This window comes from Dermacentor andersoni, chromosome 1 (assembly GCF_023375885.2).
Source record: "Dermacentor andersoni chromosome 1, qqDerAnde1_hic_scaffold, whole genome shotgun sequence".
In the NCBI taxonomy this organism is placed as follows: domain Eukaryota; kingdom Metazoa; phylum Arthropoda; class Arachnida; order Ixodida; family Ixodidae; genus Dermacentor; species Dermacentor andersoni.
The window spans coordinates 222,332,310-222,349,752 of NC_092814.1; the positions used below are offsets into that span (position 1 = coordinate 222,332,310).

The 17,443-nt window shown below is 44.5% G+C and overlaps 1 protein-coding gene across 3 annotated transcripts in view; it reads left to right on the top strand.

The window, feature by feature from the left end:
- poe (E3 ubiquitin-protein ligase-like protein poe) overlaps positions 1 to 17,443 on the top strand; it is a 590,397-nt gene that overhangs the window by 238,821 nt on the left and 334,133 nt on the right. For all 3 annotated transcript variants that reach the window (XM_055063706.1, XM_055063707.1, XM_055063708.1), the window contains 4 exons: positions 75 to 2,022; positions 2,566 to 2,595; positions 9,531 to 9,701; positions 12,076 to 12,258. In XM_055063706.1, coding sequence (XP_054919681.1) covers positions 75 to 2,022; positions 2,566 to 2,595; positions 9,531 to 9,701; positions 12,076 to 12,258 — 2,332 coding nt within the window. The remainder of the gene's footprint in view (positions 1 to 74; positions 2,023 to 2,565; positions 2,596 to 9,530; positions 9,702 to 12,075; positions 12,259 to 17,443) is intronic.

Below are 17,443 nucleotides of genomic sequence, written 5' to 3' on the forward strand. Positions count from 1 at the left end.
ATTCACTGCATTTGAGAGCTCCTATGCCTAACTTCAGCTTTTCTTCCCTCTCGTCTCTTCTTGTTTCTTTAAAGATGGAGTCTTCTGCTTCAGGCCGTAGATTTGTCACCAACAGGACGCTCAGAAACAAGCCTGCGTGCTATGGACGTCGTGCTGCGAATGACCTCACGACGCTGCTCTCAGGTGTCCAGCACCGTTGCTGCCATTGTGTCGCATCTGCCACCGCAAGTGGACAGCACCCTTGATTTCTGGAATGCAATGGCAGTGAATGTCTGCAACTGGAGAAATGACTTTGCTAATGACAGCCTTCCATCAGAGAGCTACATTGCAGCTGTGCAGGTTGCTCATTTCTCCCCTTTGTCAGCAAACTCCACATTTTTGATCAACTCCAGCTTGAAGCGCATACTTCAATGCATTGTGCGCTTTGCTCAAGATGTCTACAGCTGGTCTGCGGAAGACAAATTTTCTAATGACCTTTTGCGGGCAATGCTGCCGCTGCTGCTAGATGCTACCACAGAGTCACAGACAGACTTTGTAATGCTGGCTCTTGAAGGCATCATTGGGTCATCAGACACAGAAGAGTTTGCACAACATGTTTATGAAGAAATGCTGGCAAACTGTTATGAGCTGGTTATCAATTACTCTCATAAGGAAAGTGAACTCAACGAATTAGTGTTTCATGAGTGCCTGAAGTTTATGGAGAACCTCTTGGACAAGCAGCCTGGCAAAAAGGCCCTGGAGAAATTTTTCTGTGATAAAGACATCTGGAATATTTTCTTGTCTGCAGCAGAAGGAAACTTAAGTCCTGCATATGGAACTCGCGTCCTCAAGTTCTTTAGCAAGCTCTTCACGCAAATTGATAAGAATCCAGGAGACCCAAGCCTGGAAAAGTTAAATGCAACTCTCTCAAGAATGAACCGGTTGAGTGAACTAGATTTGAAATCTCTCCAGAATTGGCTGAGCAAAGTTGTAACTGGTTCCAAAGGAGCAAACTTCAGTGAGGATAGCAGTCCTGTTCAAGAAAATCGGCTTCTGCTTCAGAACCTGACAACTTATATTGTCAAAGAAAACAACAAGGTGTCAACTCAAGTGGCTGGATCTTTCTTAACTGCACTGGTTGAGATTGGAACCCAGCTTTTGTCTCCAGCATCCGAAGGCATTGGCTTCTCTGACCTCATGGTTGTCATGTCCACTTTGGCTAGTGCAGGTTCTGGTTGTGGCCATCTGCAGCTTTTCAAGGCAACAACAGAGTGGCTTGAGACCTGCAAGAAGTATTTGTCCCAGAAGGATGTGCTCGAGAAACTGGAGGACAATGTCAGTAGTGGGAAGCACCAGGTCATTATGAACTCTGCTTGCTATTTACTGTCATATGTAGCTGACTTAGTGGGCTCTCTCAAGCTTCTGGCTGAGAGACCGCTCATTGTTGGCCGGTGTGGAGCTGCCAGCCCACTACTGGATGGTGACGCACAACACCCAGAACCTGACTCAGATTGGGCTGACGAGCTAGGCCCCGAAGATGATGAATCTGGTGGTGAGGATTCCGATGAAGACTCTCTTTGCAACAAGCTGTGCACCTTCACCATGACCCAGAAGGAATTCATGAATCAGCACTGGTACCACTGCCACACATGCCGCATGGTGGATGGTGTAGGTGTCTGCACCATCTGTGCTAAGGTGTGCCACAAGGACCACGATGTGACATATGCCAAGTTTGGCTCCTTTTTCTGTGACTGTGGTGCCAAAGAAGATGGCAGCTGCCATGCTCTAGTCAAACGCAACCCACAGATATCATCAGATACAGGCCCTGTGTGTGCATCCACTACAGCAGCATTTTCACTTCCATCAGAGAATGTTCTGCCCAGCTCAATACGTCGTAGGGCCTCATCACCGGCCCAAGGCCCTGGCTCTGGAGCTGGTTCAAGTGCTGCTGATGCGCGCACACCTGTGGCTACATCAGGAGACTCTAAAAAGGCTACTGAAGAGACTCTGAAACATCGGCAGCAGCTGGCAAAGAAGTTAGAGGTAAGATGCATTCAAGCATAGAAGATCCTTCTGTATTATGACATTGCAGAGCATTGTTACATATCTTATATGGTGTACTGGCTCTGCTTCTTTATACTGAACCTTCACTTATCTAGTGTTGGTGTTATAGTGCATAGTGTTATAGTGTGCATATAGTGTTTTAGTTTAACCTGCCTTCGTTGCTTAGTGGCTATAGTGTTGGGCTGCTAAAGCACAAGGTCGCGGGATCGAATCCCAGCTATGGCAGCCGCTTTTCGATGGGGACAAAATGCAAAAATACCCGTGTACTTAGATTTAGGTGCACATTAAAGAACCCCAGGTGGTCCAAATTTCCAGTCTCCCACTACGTTGTGCCTCGTAATTAGAAAGTGCTTTTGGCTTGTAAAACCCCATAATTTAATTTTTTTTAAAGTGTTTTAGTTTAGTGGAGATAAAGAAGACAGTTAAGCCTGTCTTTTCACATGCTTTATAATAAAAAAAATTATTGCTTCTATAACAATTGAATTGTTTTAAATAAGCCTACTGAAATTTGTTTCTTTCTAGGCATTTCGAGGAGCCCTTGTTGAGCACATTGTAAGTCTTCTTATCCCATATTTATATCCATTTTGTTTATACTAGTTCTCTGTGAAAGTTGTTTGTAAAAGAAAATAGTACATTAGTAGGATGAGAAATTTCAGTGTCAACACTATAGGTTTAGTGCTCGACAAGTCTCTGATAAGTGTCCTTGCATATAATAGTTGTTTGCACTTGAATGCAACTGAATTTAATAGTATATATTTGGAGGAATATTATATACATATGAAAAATGGTTCATCGCACACAGTTTTGCTAAATTCACATTGCACTTCTCAGAAATGAGCAAGGCACATGCCTTAACACAAAAAATTATAGGCTGGTGCTTTTATTGTTATTACTATATTACAGTTGTAGCTTGCTAACACAGAAAAAAAAGAAAGAGGCCAATTTTTGAAGACTAGTTTGTGGTGTAGGAAAACTGCGTGCTATAGCAAATATGTTCCCCCAGGGCCTCTTCTCGATCAGCCAGTGCGCGAGTGTGATAACCACAGTAGCACCACCACTGTGTCTGCGTGTGGCCATCGACATTTACGGTTCAGCATGTTATCTTTTTAATCTCAAAGTCCATCGCTACTGATGAACTCGTGATGATACCGCAATAATAATATGTAGACAAGTTTTTTTTTTGTTCATGCCGCTCTGAATACCATCCATATGCCACTTGCGCTTACCATCCAGCTACCTCAGGCATTGGCTCTGTACTCTATCTCACAAGTAACTTGAGCCCTGCCAAAGGTTTGAGGTGTACGTGGGCAATATCCTTCTGTAGCAGAATATAGTCCTGGGCATAACTTTCTGATTATTGGCGACAATAGAGAGTTTTATTTTTGTTGGTGCATGAAACATTACCGCAGTACATGGCATGTTAGGCCCTTTGTGCATGCACATCATATGCTGTGAATTACTGTAGCAGTTACCGCTGGTAACCGTAAAAGCCACCTAACCAAGATTTTGTAGCAATATGGCAGTGCCCATGCAGCTAAGACTGCCTGCTATGATCCAACTTCACGCTTGTTACTGGACCTCTGCCCTGACAGCAAAAAATGATTAGTAAAATCTTAGTCTCATCTCACACTAAGGGCAAAGCATTAGCTATGTTTTGTCACTATTACTGAGATCAGCTGCTTTTTTTTATGCTGCTAAATCTACAGAGGCTGCTAAACTCAAAATAAACACCAAGCATACGATGAGGCACAAGTGAACATTTATGAGAGCGCCCACCCTTACTAATGGCTAAGGAGGCTGTAAAGAACGGCTGAGAAGCATGCTGGTGAAGCAAAGCACCGCTGTCACATTCGTGTAAAGCAGCTTATGGTGACAATGCCAGGACATTTGTTGCGCCAATCCACTAACCATGGAGCATGTATCAACAGGATGGCAAGCAGACTCGAAGCAGACAATGTGGCATGGATGAACACATCTTCAGGGACATTCTACCTTCTTATTGACTAAGGGACCTGCTGCTGCCACAGTGCTGCAAGGAACTACACTGAGATAAAGTATATTAACTGTGCGCCATAAACGGTGGCTTGATGCAATTGAAATGTCAGGGGTACAAAAGTCTTTTAATTTTGAATGCAAATGGTTGCAAGTCACCAGCACTGCGAAGGGGTCTTCAATATACCGATTGAAATGCTAAGCCTAAATGCCCACGTTGCCCTGTGTGCAGCGATACTCTGCACGCACATCGAAATGCATGTTGCATGATTTTATTTCAGAGAAGATAGAAACCAACTCAGTGTGGTAGCAAACCAGCCTGTATCTAAACCACGCCATGCTGACACAGACTTGCCTGAATAGCAAAACCACCGGTGGATATTACAATATGCCATGCTATCGACAACAAGAGTTGACTAGTGTTGTGCCACGCTGCGTGCCTATCATCAGAAGCAACGGGCGGGCGCTCCCCCCTCATTCTTCTGAAGTGGTTGCCCTTGTGCTTGGCTTCAAATGTCCACTGACGACCTTCAAAGTTAAAAAAAACTGCCGAGCCTTTTTCTTGGGTTATACTGAGGAGCCCCGGGGCACAGAGCACCACGACAAATCCACTGACAGCCTTCAGAATTCCACAGAACTGGTGACCCCTTTCCGTGGAGACCGGTGGTATTGTTAAGAATGGCCAGCTGAAGTGCAAGTTTTGCCAGCCATTTGCGACAGGGGCGGCAACTTTCCTTGGCATTACGCTCTAGCCTCGTTGCCGTTGTGACTGGATGAGTTCGACGAAGCAGGCTTTGTGCCGCAACACGACACCGCCTACCCGGGTCGGCCGCGAGCGGGGGAGATGCCACGGGAACGTCATCTGCGGGTCCTTCCCACGCGCCGTCCGAGACGCAAGACAAAGGGGCACCCGGCCGCACTGCGTGGGTCAGCCCCGAGTTCTAGGAAGTCCGTATGACATCGGTTCCGGACCGGGAACCTGTGTGTGCGTGTGTGTGTGTAAGCCATCCCGGGGAGATGCGGCGTGTTTACAATGGCTGAACGAACGTTTCCGTCCCCTTGGAATCAAGGGGGGACCGAGTGTTTATAAATCGCTGTTGTGCGGATGCTCGACACTCTCTCAAGCAGTCGTGTTACACGGACGTACTTTTCTCTCGCAGTCATGCTAGACTGATGAACTGCATGTAAATACTGTAAATAAACCCACATTCCTCGTTCTCGATGAGAAGCAGTCCTTCCCTTCATCAACGTCCTCAGCGTGGATAAGTTGGACGACGGCATGGGCCAGCTACCTTCTAATTCATGCCGGACTCCAATCTTGACAACTGATTACTAGCAATGGGATTAAGCCCCCAATCCTGACAGTATGCAGCTTGGACTTCTCCCACGACGAAAGAGGAAGGTGATGTAGTTGATGGCAGCACCGATCCTGCCTCATTTCTGCCAAAGGGATTTAAGGCGGAACTGGCCCATTGTTAGAGAAAGAGTCGCCACCAGCTGCCCCGTCAGTCTGGTGTGCTCTTCAGCACCGCTACTTGTATGCTATTACCTGCTATATGTACATATTGCTACGGAACAATATGTGCGATCACGAAAAGGCGAGCAGTGCGAAGACGACGGCGACGATGAGAAGCTAGCGCGGGCTGTTGCCTCTTGGCCAAGCGCAGCGTATTTTCTTGTAAATATACTTGTACATAGCTTTTCGTCTGCGTCTTCCTACGTAACATATCTGGTGGAGGTGGACGTTCCCTGTACCCCGTCACGGAGCTTCACAGTGGACGGTACGTCGAGCCTTCCTTCATGGCTCCCGGCGACGACAACCGGACTCCCCCGGCTCCGACACCTGCTGCCACTTCGACGACCTACATCACTCTCCTCTCCCCGCTCCCCGTGATCCTGGCGTAATCTCGGGCAAAGATGGGGAAGACGTCGATGACTGGATCAGCCTGTATGAACACGTCAGCCGCAATAACCGGTGGGACCCTACTATTATGCTCGCCAACGTAGTCTTTTACCTCGGTGGCACACCTAGAGTTTGGTATCGCACGCACGAAGATGAGCTCACCAGTTGGGATTTACTTAAGACACAGCTTCGGGACTTGTTCGGCAACCCCTACGGTCACCAACTTGCCGCGCAGAAGGCGCTTTCCGGCCGTGTGCAGACGTCAACAGAGCCCTATGTCACGTACATTCAGGACGTCTTGGCTCTGTGCCGCAAAGTTGACACCCACATGACTGAGTCAGACAAGGTTGCCCACATCCTCAAAGGCATTGCCGATGACGCCTTCCACTTGCTCGTTTGCAACAACGTAGCGACGGTGGATGCTGTTATAAAAGAGTGCCGCCGCCTGGAACTCGCTAAAAGCCGACGTATTGACCAGCAGTTTGTAACAATATTGTATAAAGCTTTTCGTCTCCTCTTCATCTACTCCAAGTGTCCGTCTCTCGTCTTCGACCCCGAGTCGCAATACTAGGCAGGCACTGCTGAATTTGAAAGTGGACCTCAGCTTGCAAAACTTTTGAGTTGATTCCCGCTCATGCGTTTGACTTCTCTCATGAGTGTGAATGAAACGCACTCTGCACAGACACCATGGGCCCGCAAATTGAACCATGATGAGTCTTGCGTGCCACTGCGGCATGGGTCTCTTGCATAGACTACAGTAGTGTACATGTTGTGTGCAATGGCTTTGTTAAACTAACATACAATGCAAAATTCCTTCCCTAAATCTAGAAATTGTGAAAGTGAATGGGGGAAAACTGGATCAGGTCGGATTCATTCTTACCGCTTCATTCTTACCGCTCACGGAACCCTAAAATGCCTTTAGTTGAACCCCTGTGTTCTGCAAAACTCAGTTTGAGAAACCCTGTGGCTAGTGCCTGTGTGGCACGCATTTCACCTATGGCAGGCAATCCTTTTTGGAGCAAAGGAAATTATATGGTGGAATGCTCACACAAAAGGGCAGTTGTTGTGAATGGGGCTTAGTTCACAATCAAACTCCTGTAAACCAATATGTGGACTGTTATGCTGGTATTATGCTCCAAAACGGAACAAAAAACTTCTACAGAGTATTTCTGTAAAAATGACTGAAGTGGGGGCTATAGTTTTAATGTGTACCTGAGTCAAAAGAATGTCGAGTACCTCATGGCACATCCCCACTACACACATATCAAGTGTGATTACAGAGTTGAAATGCAGAAACGCTTAAATTTAGGTGCATGTGAAATAACCCCAGGCGGTCAGAATTAATCAGGAGCCCCCCACTACAACATGCCCCATAATTATATAGTGGTTTTGGCACGTAACAACTGTGCATATTGGTTTGCACAAGGTTCGCCCTACGAGCGACGGTCAGGAAAGGACATGACGCTCCTCCACTCCGAAAACTCACCAAAGCGCTTCAGCAGGATTCATCAACTCTCCAACACGGTGCAGAGAAGGCTCCAGTGTCAGATCGCCAACAAACACGGGTTTATTAACCCAAGATACACCACAGTGCGACAGTCACGGCGTTTACGTGCAAAGGCTTACCGCAAGACCAATCGACTACGTGCCCGCTGCACTAGGGCTAACTAGGTAGCAGTCCACCAAGTGTGAGAACAAGAAGTCAAGGGAGCAAAGGTCCCGCGTAACAAACTTGTTGCAGGCATGTGTGCATCTGCCGTGGCGATGAAGGCACGAAGCACTCAGTGGAAGAGAGCTTGGGTAGAGAGGGCGCCAGGGAGCCGCCACTTGGAAGGCCAATTAGGGCGCGCCTCAGACGTTTGCTTCTTGTGCGGTAACTTGACCCTGGGATGGAGAAGCACAGTCTGCGTGGGAAATCAGCTCCAGCACGCTAGCCATGTCTACCATGTTGCCGTTACTGTGACCCTTGCCGGAGATATTGAACTAAGCACGTTGCGCGAGCTGAGGGATAAGGCGCAGGAAGGCACGTCGATATCCACAACACTTACCCCCCCCCCCCCCCCCCCAGTTAGCACCACAATTTCTTGTAACTGAGGGACTATGACAAACTGGAGGCCACTGATATCTGTGTCATGCAGGGAAAACAAATGTCAGAAAACATAAACCAAATGTTCCTATATTTTGTGGCTGCTTCATTAACACCACATGTCTTCTGCCCACTTTCAATAACTTACATATGTTGTTACGTTTGTGCTGTAAAATAGGAATTTGAAATACATTTAATTCTAGAGTGCTGTCTTCAGATGGGAGGCTGAGTGGACACTTCTAAGGGGCATTTCTTCCTTCTTGTTCTTCTTTATTTTTAGTGTAAAAAGTATGTCTACAAGTGTGTAATTCTGCATGATACTCGCCACTCTGGCTCAGTGGCTGTGGCTATTAAGCTACAGTTTTATATGATAAATGCTCAGACTTTAGGTGTTATGGTAATTTGCTAAAAACAGCCGTTGGCTGATGATACTGGTAGTTTTTTCTCCCCCAGAAATTCGTGTTACAGAATTGAAAATTTGTTTCTTACTCTCTCATCAAAATTAAAAGGCCATCCTGGACATCAAATTTTAAGATTTGGCAGTCAAAATCACTTGCATGTCGCAATAACCACGCTTCTTGGTAGACTTTCATAATACAAGGTGCCATCTCTAGAAAGGTTACAAATTTCATTATACACTTGACAGCCAAGTGCATTAGACATGCAATTACTTGCCTGAATACATACAGTATTTGTTTTTCATAATATCTCTTGATTGATATCTTTGATCACATATTAGATCCATACACCTACAAAACAAGCATTCAATGGTATTTTATTTTTAGTACCTAGTGAACTCAGAACTATTTGTACTCTTGTGTACTCTTGTGAACATGTCACATGTATCTGCAATATCTGATGTGCGTGTGTGTCGGTTCACAATGGCTTGCTGGTTTTACAGATTTCATAACTGTCATTTACTCTCATGTCACACATTGTCATGGAGTCAACTCTTTGTTAGCTTAATTGGTGCCCGCTAATGGCTGGTAGGCAATAATTTCCATTGAACTATTGCTAACAAATTTGACTGCTTGTAGCAGTGATATCCTCCACAACACAGTGGCAGTGTGAAGACTAAGACAGGCATCTAACCCGCCGTGGTTGCTCAGTGGCTATGGTGTTAGGCTGCTGAGCACGAGGTCGCGGGATCGAATCCCGGCCACGGCGGCCGCATTTCGATGGGGGCGAAATGCGAAAACACCCGTGTACTTAGATTTAGGTGCACGTTAAAGAACCCCAGGTAGTCGAAATTTCCGGAGTCCCCCACTACGGCGTGCCTCATAATCAGAAAGTGGTTTTGGCACGTAAAACCCCATAAATTAATTAAAAAGACAGGCATCTGTGTATAATGAATGTGCTTCAAGTGTTCGTGTAATATATATAATTTAATATAACAAGGTCTTGCCTGATCATGTTGAGTTTCATCCCTCGTAAAATTGAACTTTATTTTTTCTTCATATTTTTGAGTTGTAGCAGTACCTCAGCAAAGAAAATGGTCTTTTTAAGGTTTCTACAAACCTGGTTGGCACTGTTCTGGAGTTGATCCAGTTTCTCATGCCTGCCATTGTGGAGACATACAATCGAAACTCGCCCATTGGCAGCTCAACTCGAGCACAGAAGGCACTTGCTGAGCTCCACACACAAGAAAAGCTGTTCGAACACATTGACCAGCTTATGGTAAGGCTTATTTGCAGTTTTCTGTTTTTGTGTTCTGTTTGCAATGATGGAACTGTTCCTACATTTGCTCCAAACTGCTACAAAGATTATCTCTACATGCTACTATAAAAGCCTCCTTTGGCAATGATTGCACCATGTCTGCTCCAGAAACTCCTGCTGGAAGCCTGGTGGTAATGATTTGAAAACAAAGCCAGAGCTTGCACTTCAGCTTGTAGGCTATGTGGGGCAGCACATTAGTATTTTCGGTTATTAATCTGCCTTCACATATTGAGTCATGAGAACTTCCTAAGTGGTTTGCATTGTCTCCAGCCTTGTAAGTGTGGTGGCATTACTAAGCCACTTAACTGCTCAGAGCAGTATAGGTTACCCACAAGCAACAGCAGTGACTAAAAGTGAAGGCGTCAGTAGGGAGTGCAAAGTGGGAACAAAGCTATGGTGATTCTGATGTACCTGGAAAAATTGCAAATGAGGAAAATCTCTAGAATGAAATTCAAATCAGCAGAAAGGATGCTTTACTATGTTGAATTCCTAATTTCTGAAGGGATGAGGGCAAAATGTTTCTCCAACATTAAGAAGTGTGAGACTGTCCGAAGGCCAGAAGGGGCTCTCAGAACCATTTGCAAGCCTGGAGTCTCTCCAAATTAATCAATGAAACTATCTACTAATATTGCGGGCAAAGTGAGATTCCACTTTCTGTACATTATTCATAATTTCATTATTGCCAGTCTTGTAAACAGCTTGCTGCAATATAGTGCATTTTATACCTTTGTAACTCATCACATGCTGTCTTTAATTAAACTTACTTTATAATTCCTTCTAAATGTAAGTGTATGCAATTCTTATGCTCAGAAAGCTTTTTAACTCTTTGTTGCATGCTGTCCACTACAGTGGACGAATTTTGGAGAAAGTTTAGTGCTTCTGAGAAGCTCTCGTGCTTTTTATAACTGCCCTGGAAGGTGCCACCAACCACCGTTTTTCCCCAACACAGCTTCAAAAATAATGTTATGCTGTCCCGGCACGTAGTTCACGCCCGTACTCTCACTTTTGCTTAAAACATATAATTGTCTACACGGGATAGAAGAAGCCTTCAGAGCCAAGACGTGCCAATATTGGAGCTCAGTGAAGTCATGTTTTTTTCTGTGGAGCACAACAACGCGTGCACGGGCACATTTTTGCAGCAGTGTAGTCCTCGCTCTTTTAACTTTGAATATTTTTGATATTTGCCTCTTATTTTTATGTAATAACCTTTTGTTCATTATTTTATCTAGCAAGCCCATAGGAAGAAACATTCAGATGAGTTACCAGCAGATCTCGCCACAGAAAACTGAAGGCCGCCTGTCAAAGCAAGTTTAGTTGCCACCGCATGTGTTATGGCAACGTCAGTAATTCTTCACATCAGAAATAATGTGCAGCACAAGTATGTAAAATGTTGTTTGAGTAGTGAAAAGCGACATATAATTGCTCAAAATGCAAGGTATCAGCCAGAAAGGGGGGGTGGGCAGGGGCACACCGGGCACGTGTTCCCCTCTCTTCCCCATCCACACTCCCGAATTTCTGCAGATCGGGATAAGTGGCATAAAGCAACATTTGACAACACTTGCCTGCCCAGCCACCCCCTCTCCAGTTAAGTGTGTGCCCTCCCCCTCTCCACAAAATAAATTCCTGGCTATGCCACTTCAAAGTGTACTTTTGCAATACCTGCAAAAGTGACTGTTTTTTCATATTCCAAAATGCAGAGTAACATGGCTCCATCCAAACATTTGTATTCAAGTTTGTTTGTTAATGTGGTGGCGGGAACTTCACCTGTTGGAGCAAACGAAAACAGTCAGCACCTACACTGACTGAAGGGAGCTGTGAAGTAACCATTGGAAAGCATAAAAGAAAATTTTCTTCACATTTTCTGGATGCATGTTTATAGAAAACTAAAAGTAATTACAGTTTGCATGTGTAATTTTTCTTCATGCAACAAAGGGTTAAAATGATTTAGGTGTTGCAGAACTTGCATGGTATTATTTTTGCATCATTTACTTAGCCAAAATACCTGCTACAAAAATACATTTCTTCTGCTATGAGAAGCCTTTGACTGTTCCATGCAATACTTCACGCTTCTGCTTTCTGGCTGTGTTTTAGGCTAGACCTCTCTACTGTGCTTTCTCAAGGTCTGCTTGTGTTGCCTTGGAAATAGCTTGGACAAGACAAATTGAATATATAGGAGGTCTGTAGGCAGAACATATTGGCTACAGATGAGTCTTTAGCATTAGTGCTGTAAACTTATGTAGGAATGAGGAGTTGTTAGGTACTGTAATTTCAAACAGGTATTGCAGTTCTTATATTTTGCATGAGAAACTCGTCTAGCATTTTTATTTCACTCTAGGTGCCAACTCTGGGCTCTCAAGAAGGTGCCTTTGAAAATGTGCGGATGAACTTCTCCGGGGAGCAAGGACAGACCATAAGACAGCTACTGAGTGCTCACATGATTCGGCGAGTAGCCATGTGCTGCCTGGCGTCACCCCAAGGAAAGCGCCAGCACTTGGCCGTCAGCCATGAAAAGGGAAAGGTTGGCTTTTTAGTTTCGCTATTTATTTTTTCTTGATGACCACTATGTTTCGACTCCCCTCTCACCATTCTGTTAAAAAGCTTTACACTGATATAAGAGCAATACTATGAAAGAGCCTTTGATGTCTTAATGGCAGGTGGAACACATTTTTTTTATAACCCAGGCTGTCCATCATGTTGGCAGCTGCAGTAATATTCCAACTTGTTACGTTATTTGCGGCACGGTACTCCAAATGGCTGTGACTGTGTATGTAATAACTATGGACTGGAACTTACGCAAAATGCATGTTTCATGAGTCCTACCTTGTTTAAGAGTTTAATACTGTCGCCTAGGGTATTAATGAAAGCACTAGAAAACTTGCATGCTTGCTTTCTGATTAGAAGAATGTTGTTATAGCCAAAAGTAAATTCCTTGTAATGTAACCATGACGCATCTTTTCTTGCATCGTGCTGACACATCCTCAGACTTCTATCTTTTTTTTTTTTTTCTAATATTTTAGGAATGAGCTTATTCTGTAGTCTCATTCACTCTGGTGAAGGCTGGGCTACCGGCTGAAGCTTTAGTGAAATAATAGTAGTTTTGTTGTTGTCAAACGTGTGAATATTTCTTTCACATATATATATCAACGGACTGTGGTCTGTTCCGGACCACCGTCAGTTGCACTTTGCTCCTCGAAGAGGCAGTACGTGTGTTGGGTGAGCTCTTGAACAACTTCACAATGTGCTGAATACGGTTTAAATTATGGATCTGGAACCTCAAAGAGATGTGACGTAAGGCTTATACATTTCTCTCGCATTTACTGATGAATCGCCACTGAATTTTTAGGGCGCAGCTCTTAGCCACTCATTCCTGCGGTGAGCGTCAGTAACTTGTAACTGAGCGAACCAGCACAGCGAAAGATGAGAGCAAATTCGGAGCGCAGCAGCAGGTGAAAAAAGTGGTTAGAGTGAATAGAGTGCGAGGAGGAAAGCGGAGGAGGAGGGTATGGGAAAAGCGTGAGAGGTAAAGCGTAGGTGCCGGGCATGGGGGTATTGCGGCATCAATGGCTACGAGATGGCGCCAGAGTAGCACGCGTCGCCTGTATGGAAACAAAGCGCTGCATGAGCGGAGGTTGTCTGCGGCAGCTGCTGTGAATCACGCTCACATGTTACCCACGTGCTTCCTGCCACGATCTCCTGATTAGCGAGGCATTCGCACCACACTTAGCTCTGTTTGCAATATGCCGCATGAGACACGTTGTCAGCACCAGCCAACATATAGTGAAATGAAAACATGCATACAGCTGTGCTCAAATTTCGCATTAGGGAGTATCGTAATCATCGGTGAACTTTTCTGCTAAAATTTGCTTTTCGGGTTGCCCGGTAATTCGGAAAATTTTGGGGGCCCCTTCCGTGTAAGAAAAAACTATCGGTGACTGTACTTATTGGCATAAAAGGTTGAATTTCACTATAACAAATTTCGATGTAGCGAAGCGAATTGGGTACTTTACTGACTTCATTATATTAAGGTTTAACTGTGCCACAAACACTTCGTGAGTGTAAAGGCTATTAATAACTGCTGCGCCGCATGTGAGCACCTTGTTGTGAGCAGGGCCCAAACGGCATTAAGTTACGAAACGCTTGAAGTTTGCTTAACCTACTTGTGTGCTCCTTGAAAAAAGAACTTCAATGCTCAGGCACAACTCTGATTAGGAATGTGGGGCTCATTTGAAACTTCAGTCTGTCTCTGGCAAAAATTCCAGGTTTTCATTACTGAAGGAACTGTCAAAGCTCCTGACTGGCGAATATTCTAGAACTCCAGAGGGTGTTGGATAATTGATTGTTGCAAAGTACGAATATATGCCCATAACTTCTGTAGATGTTTAGCATCCCTTTTCTGCATGCAAACATCATCATCAGCCTATGTCCACTGCAGGACGAAGGCTTCTCTTTGCGATCTCCAATTACCCCTGTCCTGCACTAACTGATTCCAACTTGCACCTGCGAATTTCCTAATTTCATCACCCCACCTAGTTTTCTGCCGTCCTTGACTGCACTTCCCTTCTCTTGGCACCCATTCTGTAACCCTAATGGTCCACCGGTTATCCATCCTACACATTACATGGCCTGCCCAGCTCCATTTTTTTCTCTTAATGTCAATTAGAATATCAGCTATCCCCGTTTGCTCTCTGATCCACAGCCTTCTCTTCCTGTCTTTTAATGTTATGGATAGCATTGTTCTTTCCACCGCTCTTTGTGCAGTCTTTAACTTGTTCTCGAGCTTCTTTGTCATCCTCCATGTTTCTGCCCCGTATGTTAGCACCGGTAGAATGCATTGATTGTACACCTTTGTACACCTTTGTACACCTTTCTTTTCAATGATAGTGGTTAGCTTCCAGTAAGGATCTGGCAATGTCTACCGTATGCACTCCAACCCATTTTTATTTTTCTGTAAATTTTCTTCTGATGAACGGCGTCTCCTGTGAGTAATTGACCTATGTTAACATACTCCTTCACAGACGCTAGAGGCTGACTGGCAATCTTGAACTCTTTCCTTGCCAGGGTATTGAGCATTATCTTTGTCTTCTGCATTTTGATCTTTAATCCCACTCTTACTTTCTCTGTTAAGGTCCTCAATCATTTGTGTCAATTCATCCCCAGTGTTGCTGAACAGGACAATATGATCTGCAAACCGAAGGTTTCTGAAATATTTGCTGTTGATCCTCACTCCTAAACCTTCTCAGTTTAATAACTTGAACACTTCTTCCAAGCATGCAGTGAATAGCATTGGATACATTGTCTCTCCTTGCCTGACCCCTTTCTTTATAGGTATCTCTCTACTTTTCTTGTAGAGGACCAAAGTAGCTGTGGAATCTTTGTAGATATTTCCTAAGATATTCACATATGCCTTGTGTACTCCTTGATTACGTAATGCCTCTGTGACTGCTGGTATCTCTGCTGAATCAAATACCTTTTCATAATCTGTGAAAGCCATATAGAGGGGTTTATTGTACTCTGCAGATTTCTCGATTACCTGATTGATGGCATGGATGTGATCCATTGTAGAGTATCTCTTCCTGAAGCCAGCCTGTTCTCTTGGTTGACTGAAGTCGTGTTGTCCATATTCTATTGGAAATGACCTTGGTGAATATTTTATACAATACTGAAAGTAAGCTATAATTTTTCAGTTCTTTAACCTCTCTCTTTTTATGGATTAGTGTAATGTTGGTATTTTTCCAGTTCTCATGAGAAATTTCATATAAAGAGTCGCAAGCTTTTCACACATAATATTTCCTCCATCTTTGATTAAATTGGCTGTTATTCCATCTTCTTCTTCAGACGCTATTCCCCAGTTCACGTCTTGTAAGGCCCTTCTAATTTCATCGCTAGTTGAAGAAGGAGCCTCTGTATCCTGTTCATTACTACTTTGAATAGAGGTATGATGGTCCGCTCTGGATACTGTACAGGTCAGTATAGAATGCTTCTGCTGCTTTTCCTGTATCTTCGGAATTGCTGATATTACCCTTCTTATCTTTCACTGCATAAATCTTGGCTTGTGCTATGCCAAGTTTTCTTCTCACTGATATCATGCTCCGTCCATTTTTTACTGCGTCCTCAGTCTTTCTCACATTATAACTTCGAATGTCTCTTACTTTCTCCTTCTTGATCAATTTTGAGAGTTCCACGAATTCTATCTGATCTCTTGAGTTGGACACTTTCATTCTTTCTCATTTCTTTATTAGGCCCTTCGTTACTTGGGAGAGCTTACTCACTGGTTGCCTTACCCACAGTAGCCTTACCTCCCACTTCAAGTGCTGTTTCTGAGGCCAGTCTGGTTAAGGTTTCATTCATTCCTGCTATGTCATCTGCATCTCTCTGTTCTAAAGCTGCATATTTCTTTGCAAGCACCAGCCTGAATTGGTCTGCTTTTACCCTTACTGCATATACGTAGGCCTGTTTCTTCTTGACTAATTTTACTCTTGCTTTCTTCATGTTGAGGTAGATCCTAGACCTCACTAACCTATGATCACTGCATTTTGCCCTACCTATCACTTCTACATCCTGCACTATGCTGGGATTGGCAGAAAGTATGAAATCTATTTCATTCCTTGTTTCTCCATTAGGGCTTTTCAAGGTCCTCCTCCTGTTGCTACGCACCCTGAAGAAGGTGTGCATTATTCACAGCTTATTCCTTTCCGCGAATTCTATCAACGTCTCTTCTTTAGTGTTCCTAGAACTAACACCGTAGTTGCCTATTGCTTGTTCACCAACCTGCTTTTTTCCTACTTTTGCGTTTCAGGCGGCCATAACTACAGTATATTGAGTTTGCACTTTTTTCATTGCTAATTCAACATCCTCATGTTGTCATCTTCATGAAACTGTTCTATTTCTTCATCATCATGACTGGAGGTTCGAGCGTAGGCTTGTACTACTTTTGTTCTATACCTTCTATTTAGCTTTATTACGACTACTGCTACCCTCTCATTAATGCTGTAGAGTTTGCCAACGTTGCCCGCTATGTCGTTATAGATTAGGAATCCTATCCTGTATTGCTTCTTATCTGGGAGTCCTCTGTAGCAGAGGACGTGGCCACTAGTCAGCCCTGTACAAGCCTTCACTTGAGAGGTTTCATGTGTTACAGTGTTGCCAGGTTCAGTTTCCAGTGGCAGCCTATCTGAATCCAGAGGTTCTTAGCACCCTTTGCTGCGTTGCAGGTCTGATCGTTGCCTTGGTCAAGTGCTCCGTAGCTGCTGGGGACTGAGGGCCATGGGTTAATTATAGGAGTCATGAGGGAGGGAGGGGCCAAATACTGCACCAGGGAGGCCAATTCCTGTTCTGGTGAAGGAGTGTCATTTGTTGAAGCTTAGTGGGCCTTCCGCATTTGGTTGCACCTGGACTGGTATAGCCCCACCGGCTCTTCGCATTTCTTCTTTCTTTTCTTTTTTTCTTTCTTTTTTTGGTGGTGTCTAGCTCCACTCTAGGCCTGAAGATGTAGTGAACTGGAGGAGGGGTCGAACTTGCGACCTTCTGATTAGAAGCCGGATGTTCTACCGCTGCTCCACGTCCCTGCCTCAGCCACATAGCTACCATATGGAAAATTTCCAATCCGAACATCTCAGATAGCTCAGTCAATTGACTTTACATGTGGCAAGGCCACCTTAACCCTTTCAGGTTCGATTTTTTTCGCCATATGTGACTGCCCAGGG